Consider the following 25,000-nt stretch of genomic DNA (forward strand, 5'->3'; position numbering starts at 1 on the left):
AGACTGTGAGTGTGTGTGAGAGAGAGAGACTGTGAGTGTGTGTGTGAGAGAGAGACTGTGAGTGTGTGTGTGAGAGAGAGACTGTGAGTGTGTGTGTGTGTGAGAGAGAGACTGTGAGTGTGTGTGTGAGAGAGAGAGACTGTGAGTGTGTGTGTGAGAGAGAGAGACTGTGAGTGTGTGTGTGAGAGAGAGAGACTGTGAGTGTGTGTGTGAGAGAGAGAGACTGTGAGTGTGTGTGTGAGAGAGAGAGACTGTGAGTGTGTGTGTGAGAGAGAGAGACTGTGAGTGTGTGTGTGAGAGAGAGAGACTGTGAGTGTGTGTGTGAGAGAGAGAGACTGTGAGTGTGTGTGTGAGAGAGAGAGACTGTGAGTGTGTGTGAGAGAGAGAGACTGTGAGTGTGTGTGTGAGAGAGAGAGAGACTGTGAGTGTGTGTGAGAGAGAGAGAGACTGTGAGTGTGTGTGAGAGAGAGAGACTGTGAGTGTGTGTGTGAGAGAGAGAGACTGTGAGTGTGTGTGTGAGAGAGAGAGACTGTGAGTGTGTGTGTGAGAGAGAGAGACTGTGAGTGTGTGTGTGAGAGAGAGAGACTGTGAGTGTGTGTGTGAGAGAGAGAGACTGTGAGTGTGTGTGTGAGAGAGAGAGACTGTGAGTGTGTGTGTGAGAGAGAGAGACTGTGAGTGTGTGTGTGAGAGAGAGAGACTGTGAGTGTGTGTGTGAGAGAGAGAGACTGTGAGTGTGTGTGTGAGAGAGAGAGACTGTGAGTGTGTGTGTGAGAGAGAGAGACTGTGAGTGTGTGTGTGAGAGAGAGAGACTTTGAGTGTGTGTGTGAGAGAGAGAGACTGTGAGTGTGTGTGTGAGAGAGAGAGACTGTGAGTGTGTGTGTGAGAGAGAGAGACTGTGAGTGTGTGTGTGTGAGAGAGAGACTGTGAGTGTGTGTGTGTGAGAGAGAGAGACTGTGAGTGTGTGTGTGTGTGAGAGAGAGAGACTGTGAGTGTGTGTGTGTGAGAGAGAGAGACTGTGAGTGTGTGTGTGAGAGAGAGAGACTGTGAGTGTGTGTGTGTGAGAGAGACTGTGAGTGTGTGTGTGTGAGAGAGAGAGACTGTGAGTGTGTGTGTGTGAGAGAGAGAGACTGTGAGTGTGTGTGTGTGAGAGAGAGAGACTGTGAGTGTGTGTGTGAGAGAGAGAGACTGTGAGTGTGTGTGTGTGAGAGAGAGAGACTGTGAGTGTGTGTGTGAGAGAGAGAGACTGTGAGTGTGTGTGTGTGAGAGAGAGAGACTGTGAGTGTGTGTGTGTGAGAGAGAGAGACTGTGAGTGTGTGTGTGTGAGAGAGAGAGACTGTGAGTGTGTGTGTGTGAGAGAGAGAGACTGTGAGTGTGTGTGTGTGAGAGAGAGAGACTGTGAGTGTGTGTGTGTGAGAGAGAGAGACTGTGAGTGTGTGTGTGTGAGAGAGAGAGACTGTGAGTGTGTGTGTGTGAGAGAGAGAGACTGTGAGTGTGTGTGTGTGAGAGAGAGAGACTGTGAGTGTGTGTGTGAGAGAGAGAGAGACTGTGAGTGTGTGTGTGTGTGAGAGAGAGACACTGTGAGTGTGTGTGTGAGTGAGAGACACTGTGAGTGTGTGTGAGTGAGAGACACTGTGAGTGTGTGTGTGAGTGAGAGACACTGTGAGTGTGTGTGTGAGTGAGAGACACTGTGAGTGTGTGTGTGAGTGAGAGACACTGTGAGTGTGTGTGTGAGTGAGAGACACTGTGAGTGTGTGTGTGAGTGAGAGACACTGTGAGTGTGTGTGTGAGTGAGAGACACTGTGAGTGTGTGTGTGAGTGAGAGACACTGTGAGTGTGTGTGTGAGTGAGAGACACTGTGAGTGTGTGTGTGAGTGAGAGACACTGTGAGTGTGTGTGTGAGTGAGAGACACTGTGAGTGTGTGTGTGAGTGAGAGACACTGTGAGTGTGTGTGTGAGTGAGAGACACTGTGAGTGTGTGTGTGAGTGAGAGACACTGTGAGTGTGTGTGTGAGTGAGAGACACTGTGAGTGTGTGTGTGAGTGAGAGACACTGTGAGTGTGTGTGTGAGTGAGAGACACTGTGAGTGTGTGTGAGTGAGAGACACTGTGAGTGTGTGTGTGAGTGAGAGACACTGTGAGTGTGTGTGTGAGTGAGAGACACTGTGAGTGTGTGTGTGAGTGAGAGACACTGTGAGTGTGTGTGTGAGTGAGAGACACTGTGAGTGTGTGTGTGAGTGAGAGACACTGTGAGTGTGTGTGTGAGTGAGAGACACTGTGAGTGTGTGTGTGAGTGAGAGACACTGTGAGTGTGTGTGTGAGTGAGAGACACTGTGAGTGTGTGTGTGAGTGAGAGACACTGTGAGTGTGTGTGTGAGTGAGAGACACTGTGAGTGTGTGTGTGAGTGAGAGACACTGTGAGTGTGTGTGTGAGTGAGAGACACTGTGAGTGTGTGTGTGAGTGAGAGACACTGTGAGTGTGTGTGTGAGTGAGAGACACTGTGAGTGTGTGTGTGAGTGAGAGACACTGTGAGTGTGTGTGTGAGTGAGAGACACTGTGAGTGTGTGTGTGAGTGAGAGACACTGTGAGTGTGTGTGTGAGTGAGAGACACTGTGAGTGTGTGTGTGAGTGAGAGACTGAGTGGGTGTGTGTGAGTGAGAGACACTGTGAGTGTGTGTGTGAGTGAGAGACACTGTGAGTGTGTGTGTGAGTGAGAGACACTGTGAGTGTGTGTGTGAGTGAGAGACACTGTGAGTGTGTGTGTGTGAGTGAGAGACACTGTGAGTGTGTGTGTGTGAGTGAGAGACACTGTGAGTGTGTGTGTGTGAGTGAGAGACACTGTGAGTGTGTGTGTGAGTGAGAGACACTGTGAGTGTGTGTGTGAGTGAGAGACACTGTGAGTGTGTGTGTGAGTGAGAGACACTGTGAGTGTGTGTGTGAGTGAGAGACAGTGTGAGTGTGTGTGTGAGTGAGAGACAGTGTGAGTGTGTGTGTGTGAGTGAGAGACACTGTGAGTGTGTGTGTGTGAGTGAGAGACACTGTGAGTGTGTGTGTGTGAGTGAGAGACACTGTGAGTGTGTGTGTGTGAGTGAGAGACACTGTGTGTGTGAGTGAGAGACACTGTGTGTGTGAGTGAGAGACACTGTGTGTGTGTGTGAGAGACACTGTGTGTGTGTGTGTGAGTGAGAGACACTGTGAGTGTGTGTGAGAGACACTGTGAGTGTGTGTGAGAGACACTGTGAGTGTGTGAGTGAGAGACACTGTGTGTGTGAGTGAGAGACACTGTGTGTGTGAGTGAGAGACACTGTGTGTGTGAGTGAGAGACACTGTGAGTGTGTGTGTGAGTGAGAGACACTGTGAGTGTGTGTGTGAGTGAGAGACACTGTGAGTGTGTGTGTGAGTGAGAGACACTGTGAGTGTGTGTGTGAGAGACACTGTGAGTGTGTGAGTGAGAGACACTGTGTGTGTGAGTGAGAGACACTGTGTGTGTGAGTGAGAGACACTGTGTGTGTGAGTGAGAGACACTGTGTGTGTGAGTGAGAGACACTGTGTGTGTGTGTTTGAGAGAGAGACACTGTCCGTGAGTGACCCTATGTGTGTGACCCTGTCTGTGTGAGAGTCGTGTGTGTGTGTTTTGGTCAGTAAGTGTGAAACTGGAGCCTTTCAGAGTTGCACAATTACAGGAAACTGCATAAACACGTCAACAAATATCACTGCATTCCAAAGAGAGACAGGAAGTCTTAAAACACACACACACACACACACACACACACACACACACACACACACACACACACACACACACACACACACACACCTTCCACTCACTAACATGGCTGTAGGACTGAGAACATGTACACTGTACAAACTACACCAAATAAAACACACACTAACATCACAGATTTGTCTTTGGATAAAAGCATGGCACCTCACAGACCTGAGGGGGAAAGACAGACACGTGTGGGGACAGAGAGACAGACAGACATGTGTGGGGACAGAGAGACAGACAGACACGTGTGGGGACAGAGAGACAGACAGACATGTGTGGGGACAGGCGTGTGCAGGCGGACAGACAGGCGTGTGCAGGCGGACAGACAGGCGTGTGTATAGGCAGGCGGGCAGACAGGCGTGTGTATAGGCAGGCGGACAGACAGGCGTGTGTATAGGCAGACGGGCAGACAAGCGTGTGTATGGGCAGACAGGCGTGTGTATAGGCAGGCGGACAGACAGGCGTGTGTATAGGCAGGAGGACAGACAGGCGTGTGTATAGGCAGGCGGACAGACAGGCGTGTGTATAGGCAGGCGGACAGACAGGCGTGTGTATAGGCAGGCGGGCAGACAGGCGTGTGTATAGGCAGACGGGCAGACAAGCGTGTGTATGGGCAGACAGGCGTGTGTATAGGCAGACGGGCAGACAGGCGTGTGTGTGTATAGGCAGACGGGCAGACAGGCGTGTGTGTGTATAGGCAGACAGGCGTGTGTGTGTATAGGCAGACGGGCAGACAGGCGTGTGTGTGTATAGGCAGACGGGCAGACAGGCGTGTGTGTGTATAGGCAGACGGGCAGACAGGCGTGTGTGTGTATAGGCAGACGGGCAGACAGGCGTGTGTGTGTATAGGCAGACGGGCAGACAGGCGTGTGTGTGTATAGGCAGACGGGCAGACAGGCGTGTGTGTGTATAGGCAGACGGGCAGACAGGCGTGTGTGTGTATAGGCAGACGGGCAGACAGGCGTGTGTGTGTATAGGCAGACGGGCAGACAGGCGTGTGTGTGTATAGGCAGACGGGCAGACAGGCGTGTGTGTGTATAGGCAGACGGGCAGACAGGCGTGTGTGTGTATAGGCAGACGGGCAGACAGGCGTGTGTGTGTATAGGCAGACGGGCAGACAGGCGTGTGTGTGTATAGGCAGACGGGCAGACAGGCGTGTGTGTGTATAGGCAGACGGGCAGACAGGCGTGTGTGTGTATAGGCAGACGGGCAGACAGGCGTGTGTGTGTATAGGCAGACGGGCAGACAGGCGTGTGTGTGTATAGGCAGACGGGCAGACAGACAGTATTAAACAGTGACATTATGCTTATAAAGTTTTCACCATGCAGCTGCACAAGCCCTGTGTCTGTGTGAAGGATATAACAATGCTTTATACACTGATCAGAAGGCAATAAATGGTACTTGTTACTACACTACACTGGTGTGTGTGGGTGTGTGTGTGTAGGTAGGTGTGTGTGTGTGTGTGTGTGTGTGTGTGTGTGTGTGTGTGTGTGTGTGTATCACTGACAGACCTATAAATCTGTGTGTGGGGGGAATAAATGTGCGTTTATTTAAAATCCTCACACACCCCTAACACTGCACTAAATAGTTGAACTATATGAAATATGTTAATAGTCTAGAAATGTGTGTGCACATGTTACCTGGCAAGTGCTGTCACACCCAGTCATGTCGACACACTCGCTTTCAGGAGTGGTGTGTGTGTGTGAGAGAGAGAGAGAGACTCAAGCGAGCGAGCCTGTATAGGGTGTGGCCACTCTATTTTAAATCTGTAGTCTATATGGAACATTAGGAAATGAATTTGATCACTGTTTCATGGTGTGTGGGTCTGGGTCTGTGTGTGTGGGTCTGGGTCTGTGTGTGTGGGTCTGGGTCTGTGTGTGTGGGTCTGTGTGTGTGGGTCTGGGTCTGTGTGTGTGGGTCTGGGTCTGTGTGTGTGGGTCTGGGTCTGTGTGTGTGGGTCTGGGTCTGTGTGTGGGGGTCTGGGTCTGTGTGTGGGGGTCTGGGTCTGTGTGTGGGGGTCTGGGTCTGTGTGTGGGGGTCTGGGTCTGTGTGTGGGGGTCTGGGTCTGTGTGTGGGGGTCTGGGTCTGTGTGTGGGGGTCTGGGTCTGTGTGTGGGGGTCTGGGTCTGTGTGTGTGGGTCTGGGTCTGTGTGTGTGTCTCTGTGTTTCATGGTGTGTGTCTCTGGGTCTGTGTGTCTCTGTGTTTAATGGTGTGTGTCTCTGGGTCTGTGTGTCTCTGTGTTTAATGGTGTGTGTCTCCGGGTCTGTGTGTCTCTGTTTCATGGTGTGTGTCTCCGGGTCTCATGGTGTGTGTCTCTGGGTTTCATGGTGTGTGTCTCTGGGTTTCATGGTGTGTGTCTCCGGGTCTGTGTGTGTCTCTGGGTCTCATGGTGTGTGTCTCTGGGTTTCATGGTGTGTGTCTCTGGGTTTCATGGTGTGTGTCTCTGGGTTTCATGGTGTGTGTCTCTGGGTGGGTGTGTGTGTATGTCTGTGTGTGTGTGTGTGTGTGTGTGTATGTATGTCTCTGTCTCTGTGTCTGTGTGTGTGACCTAAATATTTCTACATGACATCATTATTGTGTGAGTGGGTATAGGGTTAGGGTTGCGTTCAGAAGTGTCTAATAGAGTTCAGTGCATATGTGCAGCAAGTTTTCTAACCCTAACTATATGTCCTGTGTGTGTGTGTGTTAGGAACCTGTAGTACTCATGACTGAAGGGATTCATTCACAAAGCTAAATGAACTCTTTGTGCATGTTTAAATTGTATGTTTGTGCCTGAGTTTGTGCTGTGTGTGTGTGTGTGTGTGTGTGTAAGGATGTGTAATACTTTTTACAACATGGTGGGGTGTGTGTTTGTGTGTGCGCGTGTGTGTGTGTGTGCGTGCACTGATGATTGTAATGGTTTTTGTTAAACACACACTGTGGCCTAATTTAGTGCTCTACATAGTGTGGGACAGGAATGTAAGTGATTTAGGACAAAGAATTGTCTGTTTCTTTTTGTGGATGTCATCAGTATAGCTGCTTCCTGTGTCTGATGTCACTTCCTGTGTTGCAGACATTCACAGCATGGTGTAACTCTCACCTGCGTAAAGCTGGAACTCAGATTGAGAACATTGAGGAGGACTTCAGAGATGGCCTGAAGCTCATGCTGCTGCTTGAGGTCATCTCAGGTGAGGCTGAAACTCCACACACTCCATGTTTAATCATGCTGCAGACCTCTTTAGTCCAGTCTGAGCACAGCACTCGCTGAGCAGCGTTCGACTTCTCCATGTCACGACTCATTAATGTGTGTGTTCACTAGTATAGTGTGTCTCCTTACTGAGGGAGCATGTGCTGAATAAACATGTACATGAAGTTCTGTGTGTTAATTGTGTGTCCCCCTGTGTGTGTGTCCCCCTGTGTGTGTCCCCCTGTGTGTAGGAGAGCGGTTACCCAAACCTGAGCGAGGGAAGATGAGAGTGCACAAGATCAACAATGTCAACAAAGCACTTGACTTCATTGCCAGCAAAGGAGTCAAACTAGTATCTATTGGAGCTGAGGGTGAACACTCACTCACTCACTCACTCACTCACTCAATGCATACACACATTGTTACGAATACATACTAAACATACTATACAATGTGCTGGCAGAATGTTCAGCCTTCTCTCTGTCCTGCCTACACACACACACACACACACACACACACACACACACACACACACACACACACACACACAGAGGTGTTATCAGTTAACCTTAACCATGAACACATAGAAAAACAGCAGCTCCACTCATAAAATGCAGCATGATATTTTGTGTGTGTGTGTCTGTCTCTGTGTATGTGTGTAGAAATTGTTGATGGTAATGTGAAGATGACCCTCGGTATGATCTGGACCATCATCCTCCGCTTTGCCATCCAGGATATCTCAGTGGAGGGTAAGACTCATCTGCCTTCTCTCTCTCTCTCTCTCTCTCTCTCTCTCTCTCTCTCTCTCTCTCTCTCTCAACCACACTCCTTTATCTGACTGTTCTATTGAAACCTAACTATACTGCATTGCAGGTGGTGAACATTTTACACATACACACACACACACACACACACACAGCTCTGTCTGTTGTGTCCTCAGGGGAAGCAGAGAATGGAAAACAGCTGCATTGAAAACAAACCCCTTGTACATTGTGGCTACGATAGCAACAGGGTAGCGGCTACACAAGTTTGCTAGCAGTGCTAATAAATTGCTAGCATGTTAGCACCGGTCTGCTGGTGTTCACCTTTAACATATTTCTTCATACTTCTAGTTCACACACTAGGTCTGGGAATGTGAAGCATGCACTTAACCACAAGCCCTAACGAGTACAAATCCTATTGTCTGTCTGTCACCCAGAGACCTCCGCTAAAGAGGGGTTGTTGTTGTGGTGTCAGAGGAAAACGGCTCCGTACAAAAACGTCAATGTACAGAACTTCCACATCAGGTACTTCTTACTCCCCTCCACCTCCACCCTGCACTATGCTCCCTGTGCTATATGATCTTTATTCCTTTATGGAGATGCTAGAACTTATTGTGGGATTTCACATGTGAACAAATCCCTTAGAATAGTGAACTATGTAGTAAACGGTTCCCCTCATTGTGTGTAATAACTTTCATCAGGGTGGACTATGTCACTCCGTTATAAATGTAATGTTTATTATGGGGTTAAGATTCTGATGAAGTGGTCAGATTAATTAAAAAGATTTAATGGAACACTCAATAACACAAAAGTGAATTCCACACTGACACGCACATATTCCCTATATAACACTGCCCCCTATTGACCACTGCTGGAACATACACTACTACTAATAACCGTCTCATGTCTCTCTCTTTGCCTCTTTGTCCCTGTTCCTTTCATTCATCTCACTGCAGCTGGAAGGATGGTTTGGCCTTTAATGCTCTGATTCACAGACACAGACCTGAGCTGATCAACTACGACAAACTCCGCAAGGTCACACACACACACACACACACACACACGCACACACACACACACACACACACTTTTGATTTTAAAGATGACATGAGACTTTGTGTGTGTGTAGGATGATCCTGTTACCAATCTGAACAATGCCTTTGAAGTGGCTGAGAAATACCTGGACATTCCCAAGATGCTGGACGCAGAGGGTATGAGCTCCTTCTACTGTGTGTGTGTGTGTGTGTGTGTGTGTGCTTGGCTGTGGGAAAATGTATCAGCGTTTGTGTTTTTAATGTGTGTGTCTCCCTGCGCTTGTGTGTGCATGTATGCATGAGTAAGCTGTATTGTACCTGTGTGATCCCCCCCCCCCCCAATGTGTGAGTGCACTTGTCTATAACGTGTGTTTCCCCACAGACATAGTGAACACAGCTCGTCCTGATGAGAAAGCTATAATGACTTATGTGTCCAGTTTCTACCATGCATTTTCTGGAGCACAGAAGGTACCACCACCTGACCTTTGACCCCTTTGACCACTCGTGCCCCTTGTGCTCTCTCCAGCATGGCTTTCCCCTCATGTGGACTTGTGCTTTTTCACTCTCTCCCCTGGGGTCGTCATGGTGATTTACCAGGGCTTTTACTCTTTACACAGTGAGGGGTGGGGCTTCTGCCGTCTAAGGAGCCAATAAAATCCCTCATTGTGTGTCAGCTGACACGACTGCTCACTGATCACACATTGCTTCACCGCCTTCTTTCTCTCTCTCTTTTCCTCTGTCTCTCTGTCTTCTTCCCTACCCGTCTATCTCTGTGCTGTGCTGTAGATATCGTCGGTACTCTCAGGCCGGATGAGAAGGCTATAATGACGTACGTTTCCTGCTTCTATCACGCCTTCTCTGGTGCTCAGAAGGTGAGGAGTATTTCCTAACCTTACCTCTGACCTTTGGGCTTTCACTGCAGTTCACCACTTTTACTCACTCTGCTCTTATAGTTTCATTTAAGATTACTATGGATAAAACTGATTCCAAAAGTTTTGGGACTCCACATATCATCCCGTTCATGGGTGCTGAATGGGGTGCCAATACTTTGTGTTTAGTAACTAACGAGGGTGGCTGTATGAATGGTACTGAAAGAAATGATGTAATATCTGTGGTTGTTTGAGACCCAGAGTGTGTCAAGCTTTTCATATTAAAATAAAAAACAACTATTTATTAATATAGCTAATTAAAGTATTAACATTAATATAAGTTATAAATATAAAGCACCTACTGTAACTTTAACCCTAGGGTTAGGGATGAACTAGGAATGAGAGGAAGTGTTAAATGTTTGTGCGGCTTGATGATTGGAACTGTTTAATTTTGTCATTTATTTATTTTATTGTGTTTTTGATGATCTTCTTTATTTCAGTGTTTAGTATGAGCTCCTGAAGAGGGCGGTCACTAGCGGTACACAAACCCAGAATGCATTTTGGTGTTTGCTTTAAAAAAACAAAACGATGATGATGATGATAATACTCAGCATGCAGACTTTAAACACACATTGTTTTGGAGTTTAGCATCTCACCCTTTCACTAATGCTAGTGGTGTTAGCATGCAGCATTGCTTACTCTGTTACACTGACTAGGAGCTGAAGTTTAGGGTCATTCAGGTGTGTGTTCAGGTGTGTGTTCAGCTGGCATGTGTTGATATTCTACTCCCATTATACACAGATGTAGCACAAGGCAGCTCCGTTTAAAAAAAACCTAAAATCTATTTATTGTGATGTACAGAAGTTTGGATGTAAACGCTGGTTAAATCGCTGTGTTTTGATCGTGAGGTGTTCTATAGTGCTGAACACAGAAAACACGTTATAATCAGTCTAATGTGGTGTGCTGCAGCGCCATCCTTCAGTGTCACAGCTCATTGCAGCACTTATTTAGTGAGTGACAGGATGAAAGGTTTAATATTCCCAGATAAAAGCACTCACAAGGCACTATAGAGTCTCTGTGATGTCACTGATCATCAGCACATGCCGAAGTGTTGAACACTGTGTGTTTGTGCACATTCAAACTACATGACTGATGTCACCTTCTCTGACAAACCCCATCTCTCTCTCTGTCTCACACACACACACACACACACACACACACACACACACACACACACACACACAGAGTATGGTTACAGTAAGCAGACAGTTAGTGAAGTGTACACACACTGAAGAGCAGATATACCTGTAGGTCAGGTGTGTTATCCGGCCTCACCGCAGATTACTGGTGCACGTGTGTGTTTGTGAGAGACATGAAGAATGATAGTCTTTACACACCACTGAGTGTTCTGCTCTCTTATAGGCCGAGACAGCAGCTAATCGCATCTGTAAGGTTCTCGCGGTCAATCAGGAGAACGAACAACTGATGGAGGACTATGAGAAACTCGCCAGTGATGTGAGTACTGTGTGTGCTCAAGTGTGTACACAATTAATTGCTTATAATATCTGTTGTTCCTTACTCTGTGTGTGTGTCTGTGTGTGTGTGTGTGTGTGTGTGTAGTTGTTGGAGTGGATCAGGAGAACAATCCCATGGCTGGAGAACAGAGCTCCAGAAAAGACAATGGTTGAGATGCAGCAGAAGCTGGAGGACTTCAGAGATTATCGTAGAGTTCATAAACCTCCTAAAGTCCAGGAGAAATGTCAGCTGGAGATCAACTTTAACACGCTGCAGACCAAACTGCGGCTCAGTAACCGGCCGGCGTTCATGCCCTCTGAGGGGAAGATGGTGTCTGTAAGTCACACAGGCTCTAAATACCTCACACACAACACTTAAACATATAGGCTCTGTATGTCTCACACACACCTTCAGTGTATAAATAAGATGTGATTTTGTGGTCAGGACATTAATGGGGCGTGGCATAATCTGGAGGGGGCGGAGAAAGGCTATGAGGAATGGCTACTGAATGAAATTCGCAGACTGGAGAGACTCGATCACCTTGCCGAGAAATTCCGCCAGAAAGCAGCTATACATGAGAGCTGGACTGATGGTACACACACACACACACATGCACACACACGTCTGAGAATTCCACACCAATTCCTGTATGTTGAGTAAACTGAACACTTGTTTATATATAGGGAAGGAGAGCATGTTGAATCAGAAGGACTATGAGAGAGCATCTCTGTCTGAGATTAAAGCTCTGCTGAAGAAACATGAGGCATTTGAGAGTGACCTCGCTGCTCACCAGGACCGTGTGGAGCAGATCGCTGCCATCGCACAGGAACTCAAGTACACACACCATCCACTGCTTTACACACTTCTCAAGGAGCTCTGAGAGAAACACAATCTGTAGCGTGTGTGTTGTGTCTGTGTGTTACAGTGAGCTGGACTACTACGACTCTCCAAGTGTAAATGCTCGATGTCAGAAGATCTGTGAGCAGTGGGACGTGCTGGGAGCTCTGACCCAGAACCGCAGAGAGTCGCTTGAGGTGAAAAAGAGAAATAACACTGAGTCTTGTAGTATTATTATTATTATTATTATTATTATTATTATTATTATTATACAGGGCTTCTTATAAAGAGAAAAGATGTGTATTTGGAAGAACAATAAACCTCACCACACCTGCAGAGGGCAACAAAGTGCAGCTTTACGCACACACACGCATGCACACACACGTACAACATTATGCAGAAGTACAGTAACACTAATGACTTGGATAGAACAAAGTATTTAAATTCAGCTTAGAGTTTAGAATCTTGAGGCTTTATATGGATTCAGCATCTAAGTTTGTTCAACTGATTCGTGTGTGTGTGTGTGTGTGTGTGTGTGTGTAGAGGACCGAGAAACAGCTGGAGTCGATTGATGAGCTTTACCTGGAGTATGCAAAGCGAGCAGCTCCATTTAATAACTGGATGGAGGGAGCGATGGAGGACCTGCAGGACATGTTCATAGTGCACAACATTGAGGAGATACAGGTACCTCCTGTCTGCCACTTAGTCACTTTGTCTCTCTTTGAATTGTTGTTTAAGGCTGTCTCACTCTCCCTGTCTCTCACTCTCCCTGTCTCTCACTCTCCCTGTCTCTCACTCTCCCTGTCTCTCACTCTCCCTGTCTCTCACTCTCCCTGTCTCTCACTCTCCCTGTCTCTCACTCTCCCTGTCTCTCACTCTCCCTGTCTCTCACTCTCTCACTCTCCCTGTCTCTCACTCCCTGTCTCTCACTCTCTCACTCTCCCTGTCTCTCACTCTCCCTGTCTCTCACTCTCCCTGTCTCACACTCTCCCTGTCTCTCTCTCTCTCTCCCTGTCTCTCCCTGTCTCTCACTCTCCCTGTCTCTCACTCTCCGTGTCTCTCTCCCTGTCTAGGGTTTGATCACAGCCCATGAGCAATTTAAGGCGACTCTCCCGGAGGCGAATAAGGAGCGGGAGGCGATTCAGGCTATTCAGGCTGAGGTGCAGAAGATTGCACAGTATAACGGCATCAAGCTCAGCGGCACCAACCCCTACACCACCATCACACCCAGCAGCATTGACAACAAGTGGGACAAGGTACACACACACACACACACACACAGCGTATGGTCACAGAGAATACACCACACTAGTAGCTTATGGCCTATATGTGGATGGTGTGTGTGCAGGTGCAGCAGTTGGTCCCTCAGCGTGATGGAGCTCTGCAGGAGGAGCTCAGCCGTCAAAAGTCTAACGATCATCTGAGACGCCAGTTTGCCAACCAGGCTAACATGGTGGGACCCTGGATCCAGAACAAGATGGAGGTACACACTTATCAACTATTTTTAAATTTCTGGTTTGTTTCTGCTTCTGTGAATTTGTGCTGAAACAGAACCTAAAGGTTCTCCCACAGTTAGAGGCTCTCCCACAGTTAGAGGTTCTCCCACAGTTAGAGGCTCTCCCACAGTTAGAGGCTCTCCCACAGTTAGAGGCTCTCCCACAGTTAGAGGCTCTCCCACAGTTAGAGGCTCTCCCACAGTTAGAGGCTCTCCCACAGTTAGAGGTTCTCCCACAGTTAGAGGCTCTCCCACAGTTAGAGGCTCTCCCACAGTTAGAGGCTCTCCCACAGTTAGAGGTTCTCCCACAGTTAGAGGCTCTCCCACAGTTAGAGGCTCTCCCACAGTTAGAGGCTCTCCCACAGTTAGAGGCTCTCCCACAGTTAGAGGCCATGGTTAATTGTTTGTGTAAATAAAGTGTAGCACATTCCTGACTGTGTGCAGGAGATTGGACGGATATCGATTGAGATGAACGGCACTCTGGAGGATCAGCTCACTCATCTGCGTCAGTACGAACAGAGCATCATCGAGTACAAGCCCAACATCGAGCAGTTGGAGGGAAATCATCAGCTCATCCAGGAGGCGCTCATCTTTGACAACAAATACACTGCTTACACCATGGAGGTACACACACACAAGCGCACACACCTTCAGCTCATCTGTTACTGTAGGGTAATAATTGGATTTATAATTTCTTTCTCTCTCCCTTTCTCTCTCTGTCTCTGTTTCTCTCCCCCTCTCTCTCACTGTGTCGTGTCCCCCCCCCCCCCCCCCGCAGCACCTACGTGTGGGATGGGAGCAGCTCCTCACCACAATTGCTCGCACCATTAATGAGATTGAGAACCAGATTCTGACCCGTGACGCTAAAGGCATCAGTCAGGAGCAGCTGCATGAGTACAGAGCCTCCTTCAACCACTTTGACAAGGTCACTTACACACACGAGCGCACACCAACACACACGGGCCATTTTTACATGATGCAGCTCTAAACACTGAGGTGGTACTGAGCTGAGACACACTGCTCACATGACAGTAACAGCATGTTGGGAATGCGTGTGTGATGGAGAGATGAACCTCAGCAAGTCACATGATCATCAGATCTGTCCTTCAGGTCATGCCAGTCAGGCCCTGACATGATTTATAGTGAATTTTGTGACATGATGAGAATCATGTCTATGACAGCGTAAATGTCTAAACTGCTGGACACAAAAGTAAGTACACCCCAAGTGGAAATGTCCAAATTGGGCCCAAAGTGTCAATATTTTGTGTTGCCTTAACTCTCTTGGCATGGAGTTCAGCAGAGAGTCACAGTTCTGTTGCACTCCTCCATGATGGCATCACTTTGCCTCCACACACACACTTGACACCATCTGAACCAAATAACATGGTTTCGGTAATCCATGTCCTTATTCTGCTTGTCTTCAGCTAACTGTGTAGGCTTCCTTCTGGGACAACAGCCATACAGACCAATCTGATGCAGTGTTCGGTGTGTAGTCTGAGCACTGACAGGGTGACACACACACACACACACACACACACACACACACACACACCCCCCAACTTACTATTGTGCCCAGCGGTTTAGACATTAAAGGCTGTGTTGAGTTATTTTAAGGGGACAGAAAATGTACACTGTTATATACAAGCTGAACACTCACTACTTTACACTGGAGCACAGAGTCAGTACTTCAGTGTCACAAGAAAAGGTGTAATACAATATTTATAAAAATGTGAGGGGTGTAATCACTTCTGTCAGAGTGTGTGTGTGTGTGTGATGTGAAATGTTCAGCATGTCACTGCATCATCAGAAGGTTTCCTTTAGTACGTTTTGTTTGTTTATTTCATGTATTTTAAAAGTTAATATTTAGAACACAGTTTTTATACTTTAATGTGAACTAGTTTAAACTGGTAGATTTTGCTATAATTACCCATCATACCTTTAGTTTGATGTCCATGTCATTTGTTTCCCCCCTTTATGTCTTCATGTCCATCCCATGCATGATGTTGTGTGATGTCCATCTGCATCTGTTCTGTGCTCAATGCCGTGTGATTGGTTGTTCCGGTGTGATCTGTCGTGTGATTGGCCGACTGCAGGACCACAGCGGCACATTGATAGCCGAGGAATTCAAGGCATGTTTGATCAGTCTGGGTTACGACGTGGAGAACAACAAACAGGTAACGAGCTTAAGAAGCGGACATGCTGCTGCTCCTCGCTGAATGAGTGTTCATATGTTCTTATGCTTTTCTTTGCGCCTTCAGCTGCTTGTGACCCAATCGACCCACACCAGCCCCTTCCCATCCTTGCTATTACCCTTCTCCACTTGTTACACTACCCTCTGCTGCCCAGCTCAGTGCTGATGTCTCTAACACTGCTCTTCTGTTCTGTTTTTCCCCTCATTCTGCCATAACTGTCTGTCCATTTCCATCTGTCTTGCCTGGCAATTACATCTTTGTCTCCTCTTCTGTCTCACTTTGTGGCTGCGTTCCTTCCTCTTCCTCATCCCTCGCTCTACCGCCGTACAGAAGCGCACTGGGATCATGGACTTGGACGATTTTCGCGCGCTGCTCATTTCCACTGGCAACAGCCTGGTACTCTGTCTCACTGTGTCTCACTGTGTCATGCTGATGTGCTGAATGTTCTCACTACTTATATCTTTATGTAATACAGATAATAACACTGAAACAGTTCTCAATGAAATTGAGTGTGTGTTTGTATGTGATACCCTGAGATGTTTGGATTGGGTTGACCTTTCCATTCCTGTTGCCAGGGCGATGCTGAGTTTGCCCGCATTATGGCCATTGTGGACCCCAACAGCACTGGGGCTGTGACCTTCCAGGCCTTCATTGACTTCATGTCCAGGGAAACGACAGACACCGACACAGCAGACCAGGTCATTGCCTCCTTCAAGATCCTCGCTGGAGACAAGGTACGTCTGTGTGTGTGTCTGCGTGCGCGTGTGTGTCTGCGTGCGTGTGCGTGCGCGTGCGTGCCTGCGTGTCTGCGTCTGCGTGCGTGTCTGCGTGCGCGCGCGTGTCTGCGTGCCTGCGTCTGCGTGCGTCTGCGTGCGTGTCTGCGTCTGCGTGCGTCTGCGTGCGTGTCTTCGTCTGCGTGCGTGTGTCTGCGTGTGTGTCTGCGTGCGTGCGTGTCTGCGTGCGCGCGCGTGTCTGCGTGTGTGTCTGCGTGCGTGTCTTCGTCTGCGTGCGTGTGTCTGCGTGTGTCTGCGTGTGTGTCTGCATGCGTGCGTCTGCGTGCGTCTGCGTGTGTGTCTGCGTGCGCGCGTGCCTGCGTCTGCGTGCGTGCGTGTCTGCGTGCGTGTGTCTGCGTCTTCGTCTGCGTGTGTCTGCGTGTCTGTCTGCGTGCGTGTCTGCGTGTCTGTCTGCGTGTGTGTGTCTGCGTGCGTGTGTGTGTGTCTGCGTGTGTGTGTGTGTGTCTGCGCGCGCGTGTGTGTGTCTGTGTGCGTGTGTGTCTGCGTGTGTGTCTGCGTGTGTGTGTGTGTGTGTGTCTGCGTGTGTGTGTGTGTGTGTCTGCGTGTGTGTGTCTGCGTGTGTGTGTCTGCGTGCGTGTCTGCGTGCGTGTGTGTCTGCGTGCGTGTGTGTCTGCGTGCGTGTGTGTCTGCGTGCGTGTGTGTCTGCGTGTGTGTGTGTCTGTCTGTGTGTGTGTCTGTCTGTGTGTGTGTGTGTCTGCGTGTGTGTGTGTCTGCGTGTGTGTGTGTCTGCGTGTGTGTGTCTGCGTGTGTGTGTGTCTGCGTGTGTGTGTGTCTGCGTGTGTGTGTGTCTGCGTGTGTGTGTGTCTGCGTGTGTGTGTGTCTGCGTGTGTGTGTGTCTGCGTGTGTGTGTGTCTGCGTGTGTGTGTGTCTGCGTGTGTGTGTGTCTGCGTGTGTGTGTGTCTGCGTGTGTGTGTGTCTGCGTGTGTGTGTGTCTGCGTGTGTGTGTGTCTGCGTGTGTGTGTGTGTGAGAGAGACTGACACGTGTATAAAATGCCATAAGGTCAGTGCTTTTGTTCAAATTTGCTTTGGAAGCTACAGATCACCTGCTCAGAGATTAAAGTTGATGAAGTCATTAAGAAGTTTAAACACTGCTGTAACTGTCTGTCTGTCTGTCTGTCTGTCTGTAGAATTACATCACTGCGGAGGAGTTGAGGCGCGAGCTGCCCCCAGATCAGGCTGAATACTGTATCTCCCGCATGGCGCCCTACAGAGGGAGTGACGCTGTGCCCGGTGCCCTCGACTACATGTCTTTCTCCACCGCTCTTTATGGAGAGAGCGACCTCTAAAAGGGCCCTAGTTCTGGCTTACTCCTCCATCTCCACCTTTCCATTCCCACATCTCCATTTCCTGTCCTTCATCTCTTTTCCTCCAAGGAGGGGTGGAGTTTTATGGGACTAAAAGCACATCTGAGGGGTGGGGCCAGTGTCTGCAATGTGTTCATGTGTGTGTGCGCGCGTATGTGTGACAGGAAGTGATGGGGGGGGGGGGTGTTCTTAGAAACATTGCTCACTTCTTAGTGTTCATTCAGTTAAATGGATACAATTATTTTCTTTATAATTTAGTATTAATTAGTTGAGATTTCTCACCAGCAGGAGTGTGTGTAGGAAATTGGGTCAGAAATGAATTAAAGAATTTGAAATAGATTATTAGTGTGAACGTTGGTGCTGTAGCGAAATCTGGGTTTCAGCCTTGTTTCAAATACACAACACAGCGAGTGCAAGTTATTCCCATTATTATACCTGCTTATGTTTTGTTTGTTGCTATGGTTAAGGTGTGGGCGGGGCTTAGTGAGGGTTTGACCAATAGACCAGTATAGGAAAGAACATGGTATGGGTGGCATGAGCTGGGAAATAAAATGGATGAGAGTTAAGGAGGTGTGTGTGTGTGTGTGTGTGTGTGAGCGCACTCCACTCTGGTCTGTTATTGTATTGATTTCCTTGCTGCAGTGTGAGTTGTGGGTTTTTCTGTGCTGTACATACTCATTGTGTTAACACACACACACACACACACACACACACTGTAATAAACCATGATGCAGCAGCTTTACAAATTCCATTATAACATAAAATAAACATTGCGCTTGGCCAGGCATGTGCCGATCCATGGTAATCTTTCATATCATGATATTTGTAAGTTTTTATCAGTTTATGTTGATATAGAAAGTTTGTATTTAAAGAAAAAAAAAAAAGATTATATTCTTTAAAAAAAAATCCTCATTCACCAGGTTTTTCACACTCGTGTAGCGTACAGAACTCTGGGGTTGTTGGTGATTCACTGAGGAACATGTGCTATATATGTGTCAAAATAAGGGACCGCCTCTTAGCATGCTCCCTACTTAGGCAGACTACTGACCCCTTAGTTAGAATTAGGCTGCCTAGGTAGTGAGCAAGTGTTTTCAAATTGCCCCCGAGGAGAATCTTAACTCTGGGGATTATAAATAAATCACAGCTGATGATCGGCACATGCCTATAGCAGACGTTGGGGCGGAGACACGTGTGGTGACTTAATGCTAAAGCACACGGCCTGTGCTCACTTCTCCTCTTGTCCACTCCTCCAGGGCTGAAGCATGGTCCCAAAGTCCTGCCATCTTATCTGAAGATTGTGACATGGTGTTTGGGGTGGAGGTGTTGGGGGCATGGAGTGGGCAGGGTCTTAATGAACATTCCATTATGTCTTAATGATCAAATTAAATTGCTGTCTAATGATCTATGCAAATTATCATTATTAATATTACAATGATGGGGTGACTATAACTGTACTGGAGAATTAAACGGTGAATAAACACAAGTGACGGAGGAAAGTGTGTGTGACTGGTTTCCCTTCACCCTGCAGCTCCATCAGCACCGTAATCATTATTATTGAGCTGTAAAGTGAATTCTGAAGATGCTTAACGTCTCTACGTTTCTAATAAAATGTTAAAGAGGACAGAAAAACACCTGAAAACTGAAGGAAAGAAAGCTACTAAAAACACATTAAACCTCCATAAACATGGTGTGTGTGTGAGAGAGAGAGGTGGCGCTAGAGGGACACAGTTAATATTATTGTGCTGTGATCATGTGACACTCAGTGATCCTGACATCAGCTACCAAAAATGCAAAGCGGGACTCAACATACACAGAGAAATCTGTCCTTTCCTGTCCTGTGGTTTTTGTTGGTGAATACAAATGATCACGTCATTTATTTTGCTTCTCGTGTGTCAAAGGTCAGATCTCAGATGTTTCCCAGAACACAGCAGTGAGACAGCCTCAGCTCACACAGTACAGTCATCTGCACAACCTTATTGGTGCTCTGTGTGTGTGTGTGTGTGTGTGTGTGTGTGTGTGTGTGTGTGTGTGTGTGAGAGAGAGAGAGAGAGAGAGAGAGAGATTTAAAATGAGCTGAAAGTCTCAGAGTTTCCCATGACTTATAAACTCTCCTGAGACACACAGGGTTCAGTGTGATGCAGTTGATACTTTAGTGGTTCAAATGATTAACATTTAGTAATAAAATACAAGTTATTTTTAATTGTTTGTTATAAAGTGTGTTTTAACTCCTCTTTTTTCTCAGGTCCAGTCTGATGTATTTAAAGTCTTTAACTTAGCTCATTGTTACAGACTCTGCAGTGTTGTAACGGAGTATAAACACGTCGTTACTGTACTTAAGTAGAAATGTCACGAATCTGTTCTTTACTTCTCTATTTAAATTTATGACAACTTTCACTTTTACTCCACTACATTTCCGAGATAAAAAGTAAACTTTTACTCCGTTATATTCCCACTAAACGTCTTCGTTACTCGTTACTACAAAATAAAGTCAGCAGAAATGTGTGTGACTGTAATAAGGGAGGTTTGGTGTATCACTGCTCCTAGATTGTATTACGCTCCGCACGCTGTACGGAGAAGCACAGGTACGCGCAGCGTGCACGCGCAGTCAGAGCTGGGGGCGTTTATCTATAACGGGGGCAACCAAAAGCAGTGAAATGTCACTATTCTTATTACCAGAGTTGTAGCACAAACTAAATAGTGATGCAAACAATCCATACAATACTAAATAAAAATAACATTTATTGATTTGGTCTTTGTCTTTGTGAATACTAGTTTATTAATGACGTCATTCATCGGACACACTGTTTATAGAGAACACACACACACATGAACTGATCTGAGTCAAGACTGGCATCATTACATCATGCATAAAATTTTGGTGTCCACTTTTACCATTTAATAACACCATAACTTTTGGCTTACTGTGTAGTCATATAATATATAATATAAAAGTCTTCTTGTTTTAAATTCTCACTGAGGGATAAAACCCCTAAAGATGAAACCCTAGAACTGCCCCTGATCTTATACCTACTGAAAATCACTGACATTTTACTTTTTACTTTTACTTCAAATACTTAAGTACATTAAATATCAGAAAATGACTTTTGATACTTAAGTACAGTAAATATCAGATACTTTAAGACTTTTACTTCAGTAATATTCTAAAAGGTGACTTTCACTTCTACTGAAGTCTGTTTCTAGTACGACACTTGTACTTTTACTGAGTATTGCTTTCTACTACTTTATACAACACTGTACACGTCCATCTGTCTCTCTGTCTGTCTCTGTCTGTCTCTGTCAGTCTCTCTGTCAGACTCTCTGTCTGTCTCTCTGTCTGTCTCTGTCAGTCTCTGTCTCTCTGTCTGTCTCTGTCAGTCTCTGTCTCTCTGTCTGTCTCTGTCAGTCTCTCTGTCAGACTCTCTGTCTGTCTCTCTGTCTGTCTCTGTCAGTCTCTGTCTCTCTGTCTGTCTCTGTCAGTCTCTCTGTCAGACTCTCTGTCTGTCTCTCTGTCTGTCTCTGTCAGTCTCTGTCTCTCTGTCAGACTCTCTGTCTGTCTCTCTCTGTTTCTCTGTCTGTCTCTGTCAGTCTCTCTGTCAATCTCTCTGTCTGTCTCTCTGTCTGTCTCTCTGTCTGTCTCTCTATCTCTCTGTCTGTCTCTGTCTGTCTCTCTGTCAGTCTCTGTCTCTCTGTCAGACTCTCTGTCTGTCTCTCTGTCTGTCTCTCTATCTCTCTGTCTGTCTCTGTCTGTCTCTGTCTGTCTCTCTGTCAGTCTCTGTCTCTCTGTCAGACTCTCTGTCTGTCTGTCTGTCAGCCTTTTGGTTTAATAACTTCATGCAGATCTTACAGAGAAAAGAGCGATTAATTCTTTTGCAGTTCTTAGTTTTGATTTAATTTTGCAAAAGAAATGTTTTTAATCAACTGCATATTTTATTTATCCAGCAGTCGAATATTAGAATGTGCAGCGCTGAGTCCTGAGTGTTTCACTTCACTTCTTTACTCAGCCTCACACTTCTGCAGGAATGTTCTGCATGAAGATCAGACACACACCTTAACCTCATTAGTGGGATCCAAAACGTGCTGTGTTCAACTAACCTGTTACTCTGAAATGAACTTATTTAAATCTTTTAAGGTGTTTCTTTGTTTCTTGGTAAAGAATAAAGAAATGAAGTGTGTAGAAAAGAAGCAGCACCAGCAATAAAACTAATCTGAATCTTTTATCTGAGGAGGTTCCTGTATTCATGCTTCAGAATGGTTCGATTTGCAGAAGAAATCTGTACACTTTAAGAAAAAAAAGATTTCTCTATAGCACAGGGGTCACAGTCTCACACCGCTGGGTTCTAGAATATACCTTTTGTTTTAACTGCATGATATCAAGTATGACTTGATCAGATCGGTAGACGTACACACAGCAGTGTGGCGGTCTGCCACAGGTCATCTTCATCCTTCATCAAGACACCAGGCTGAGCTGGACTGACTGGAGCAGGATGGAGAACCTCAGGCTTAAGGTTAAGCTCACAGACTGCAGCTCGGGATGTAGATCTGCTCACCAACACTAACAGCTCTGACCTGCCTCTAGTCAAACCTCCAGTCACTGCTGGACCAACAAGACAAACATGATAACTACTGAAACATTTACACACACACACACACACACACACACACACACACACACACACACACACACACACACACACACACACACACACACACACATATACACACGTAAACACACACACGTACACACACATACACACATATAACCCTGTAAACACACACTCACACACATACACACATACACACACGTACGCACATACACACACACACACACACACACACACACACATATACACACGTAAACACACACACGTACACACACACACACACATATAACCCTGTAAACACACACTCACACACATACACACACGTACGCACATACACACACACACACACACACACACACACACACACACACACACACACACACACACACACACACACACACACATCTACACACACACCAGATTGTATGGGTACACTAGACACACTTCTATAAATTCACGGTTCATCACATTTTAGTGATTTATTACTCATTTAAATTTACTAAAAGTCAATTTAAAAAAAGAATCTTAATGTTTAATATAATTATATAGAAAATGTGTGTGTGTGTGTGTGTGTGTGTGTGTGTGTGTGTGTGTGTGTGTGTGTATATTAGTGCTGCTCCGGATGACCATACATGGTAACAAGGGGAATTTCTTATGATCCACGTGCACTCTTACTAGGCAATAGGAACATGACTGAGACCCTCTGAGTCCCCGCCCACTATTGCGCTTGTCCACTGAGGGGGCGTGGCTAACGACCTGGAGGAATTCGTTTCCTAAAAAATTCTTCATCACTACATATCACACACACTCACACACACACACACACACACACACTCACACACGAGGATTATTACGTTAATTTGAACCGGAAACACTTCAATAACGGAATAAAAGGCTAAACAGAGCAATGATGCGAATCTCAGTGTGTCACTTTCTCCTGTTCTTCTTCAGCTCAGGGTCCGGTAAGTATACACACACACACACACACACACACACACACACACACACACACACACACACACACACACACACACACACACACACACACACACACACACAATGTAACACATCCGTAAACAGAACAGTGTGTCACTTTCTCCTGTTCTTCTTCAGCTCAGGGTCCGGTAAGTATAGACACACACACACACACACACACACACACACACACACACACACACACACACACACACACACACACACACAATGTAACACATCCGTAAACAGAACAGTGTGTATATCAGGTCTTTACGTCACCAGATGAAAGTCTCTACTGAGGTCCTGACTTCAGCTCGTGTGTGTTACACATCTGTGTGTAAAAGCTGTAACATCTGTAAACATTTACATTACAACAGCAGGAATAATACAGACATAATTTGACGTAGAATTAAACAATGTTAAACAATAAAGCTAACAGGACGAGTGAGAGTGAAACTGTTAGATTCATAACTCAGTGTCTTTTCTCTTCTCAGGTCGCTCTCATCTGCCCCGAGCTCACAATGTAACCTGGACATCTTTTAACTTTAAAACCATCCTGACCTGGAGATCTGACTCTGACCACACACACACTGTGGAGTTCTCCCGGTAAGTCAGTTCAACACACACACACACACACACACACGCACACACACACACACACACACTGTGGAGTTCTCCCGGTAAGTCAGTTCAACACACACACACACACACACACACACACACACACACACACACACTGTGGAGTTCTCCCGGTAAGTTAGTTCAACACACACACACACACACACACACACACACACACACACTGTGGAGATCTCCCGGTAAGTCAGTTCAACACACACACACACACACACACACACACACACACACACACACACACACACACACACACACACACACACACTGTGTATATCTCCCGCTAAGTAAGAAACACACACACACACACACACACACACACACACACACACACACACACACACACACACACACTGTGGAGTTCTCCCGGTAAGTCAGTTCAACACACACACACACACACACACACACACACACACACACACACACACACACACACACACTGTGGAGTTCTCCCGGTAAGTCAGTTCAACACACACACACACACACACACACACACTGTGGAGTTCTCCCGGTAAGTCAGTTCAACACACACACACACACACACACACACACACACACACACACACACACACACACACACACACTGTGGAGTTCTCCCGGTAAGTCAGTTCAACACACACACACACACACACACACACACACACTGTGGAGTTCTCCCGGTAAGTCAGTTCAACACACAAACACGCACACACACATTACATTACTTATCTCTTACATACACAGTAGTATTATTATGTATGTGTGTGTGTGTGTTTCAGGGTAGGGAGAGATAGACTGAGGAATCCTCATTGCATCCAAATCTCTCATCTGGAATGTGACCTCACAGAAGACCTCAGTGACCTTAAAGCTGCGTACACTGCAGATGTTGTGACTGAGGTTATGACCTTTGACCCCACCGAGCTCCCACGCACCCAGTCTAAGCGATTCTGCCCCTATAATGACAGTATGTGTGCTTATTACCCCTTTCCCCTGTATGTCTGCCTGTGTGTAACCCACAGTTAATGTTGTACATGTTGTGTTGCAGCTGTAATCAGAGCTCCACAGTTCAGTGTACAGTT

General features: G+C 46.6%; 2 protein-coding genes across 7 annotated transcripts in view; both read left to right on the forward strand.

Annotated features, from left to right (window-relative positions):
• Nucleotides 1–19,225, forward strand: part of LOC113640008 (alpha-actinin-4) — a 33,712-nt gene extending 14,487 nt beyond the window's left edge. For 2 of the 5 annotated variants that reach the window (XM_027142325.2, XM_027142324.2), the window contains 20 exons: nucleotides 6,819–6,933; nucleotides 7,184–7,303; nucleotides 7,595–7,681; nucleotides 8,131–8,218; nucleotides 8,650–8,728; nucleotides 8,823–8,904; nucleotides 9,110–9,195; nucleotides 11,019–11,111; nucleotides 11,217–11,447; nucleotides 11,556–11,703; nucleotides 11,795–11,945; nucleotides 12,037–12,145; nucleotides 12,492–12,632; nucleotides 13,022–13,204; nucleotides 13,297–13,431; nucleotides 13,888–14,067; nucleotides 14,222–14,368; nucleotides 15,537–15,617; nucleotides 16,211–16,369; nucleotides 17,557–19,225. In XM_027142325.2, the coding sequence (XP_026998126.1) occupies nucleotides 6,819–6,933; nucleotides 7,184–7,303; nucleotides 7,595–7,681; nucleotides 8,131–8,218; nucleotides 8,650–8,728; nucleotides 8,823–8,904; nucleotides 9,110–9,195; nucleotides 11,019–11,111; nucleotides 11,217–11,447; nucleotides 11,556–11,703; nucleotides 11,795–11,945; nucleotides 12,037–12,145; nucleotides 12,492–12,632; nucleotides 13,022–13,204; nucleotides 13,297–13,431; nucleotides 13,888–14,067; nucleotides 14,222–14,368; nucleotides 15,537–15,617; nucleotides 16,211–16,369; nucleotides 17,557–17,715 (2,574 nt within the window). In that variant the 3' untranslated portion in view covers nucleotides 17,716–19,225. Of the gene's footprint in view, nucleotides 1–6,818; nucleotides 6,934–7,183; nucleotides 7,304–7,594; nucleotides 7,682–8,130; nucleotides 8,219–8,649; nucleotides 8,729–8,822; nucleotides 8,905–9,109; nucleotides 9,196–9,513; nucleotides 9,600–11,018; nucleotides 11,112–11,216; nucleotides 11,448–11,555; nucleotides 11,704–11,794; nucleotides 11,946–12,036; nucleotides 12,146–12,491; nucleotides 12,633–13,021; nucleotides 13,205–13,296; nucleotides 13,432–13,887; nucleotides 14,068–14,221; nucleotides 14,369–15,536; nucleotides 15,618–15,965; nucleotides 16,032–16,210; nucleotides 16,370–17,556 lie in introns of all 5 variants that reach the window. The other 3 variants (XM_027142327.2, XM_027142328.2, XM_027142326.2) reach the window with 3 other exon arrangements.
• A 3,872-nt stretch (nucleotides 19,226–23,097) lies between these two features.
• Nucleotides 23,098–25,000, forward strand: part of LOC113640009 (tissue factor-like) — a 3,320-nt gene continuing 1,417 nt past the window's right edge. The window contains exons 1-4 of one of the 2 annotated variants that reach the window (XM_047806056.1): nucleotides 23,098–23,296; nucleotides 23,804–23,915; nucleotides 24,701–24,885; nucleotides 24,967–25,000. The exon at nucleotides 24,967–25,000 is cut by the window's right edge and continues 145 nt beyond it. In XM_047806056.1, coding sequence (XP_047662012.1) covers nucleotides 23,242–23,296; nucleotides 23,804–23,915; nucleotides 24,701–24,885; nucleotides 24,967–25,000 — 386 coding nt within the window. In that variant the 5' untranslated portion in view covers nucleotides 23,098–23,241. The remainder of the gene's footprint in view (nucleotides 23,297–23,803; nucleotides 23,916–24,700; nucleotides 24,886–24,966) is intronic. The other variant, XM_027142329.2, reaches the window with a different exon arrangement.

Source organism: Tachysurus fulvidraco, chromosome 22 (genome assembly GCF_022655615.1).
Source record: "Tachysurus fulvidraco isolate hzauxx_2018 chromosome 22, HZAU_PFXX_2.0, whole genome shotgun sequence".
In the NCBI taxonomy this organism is placed as follows: domain Eukaryota; kingdom Metazoa; phylum Chordata; class Actinopteri; order Siluriformes; family Bagridae; genus Tachysurus; species Tachysurus fulvidraco.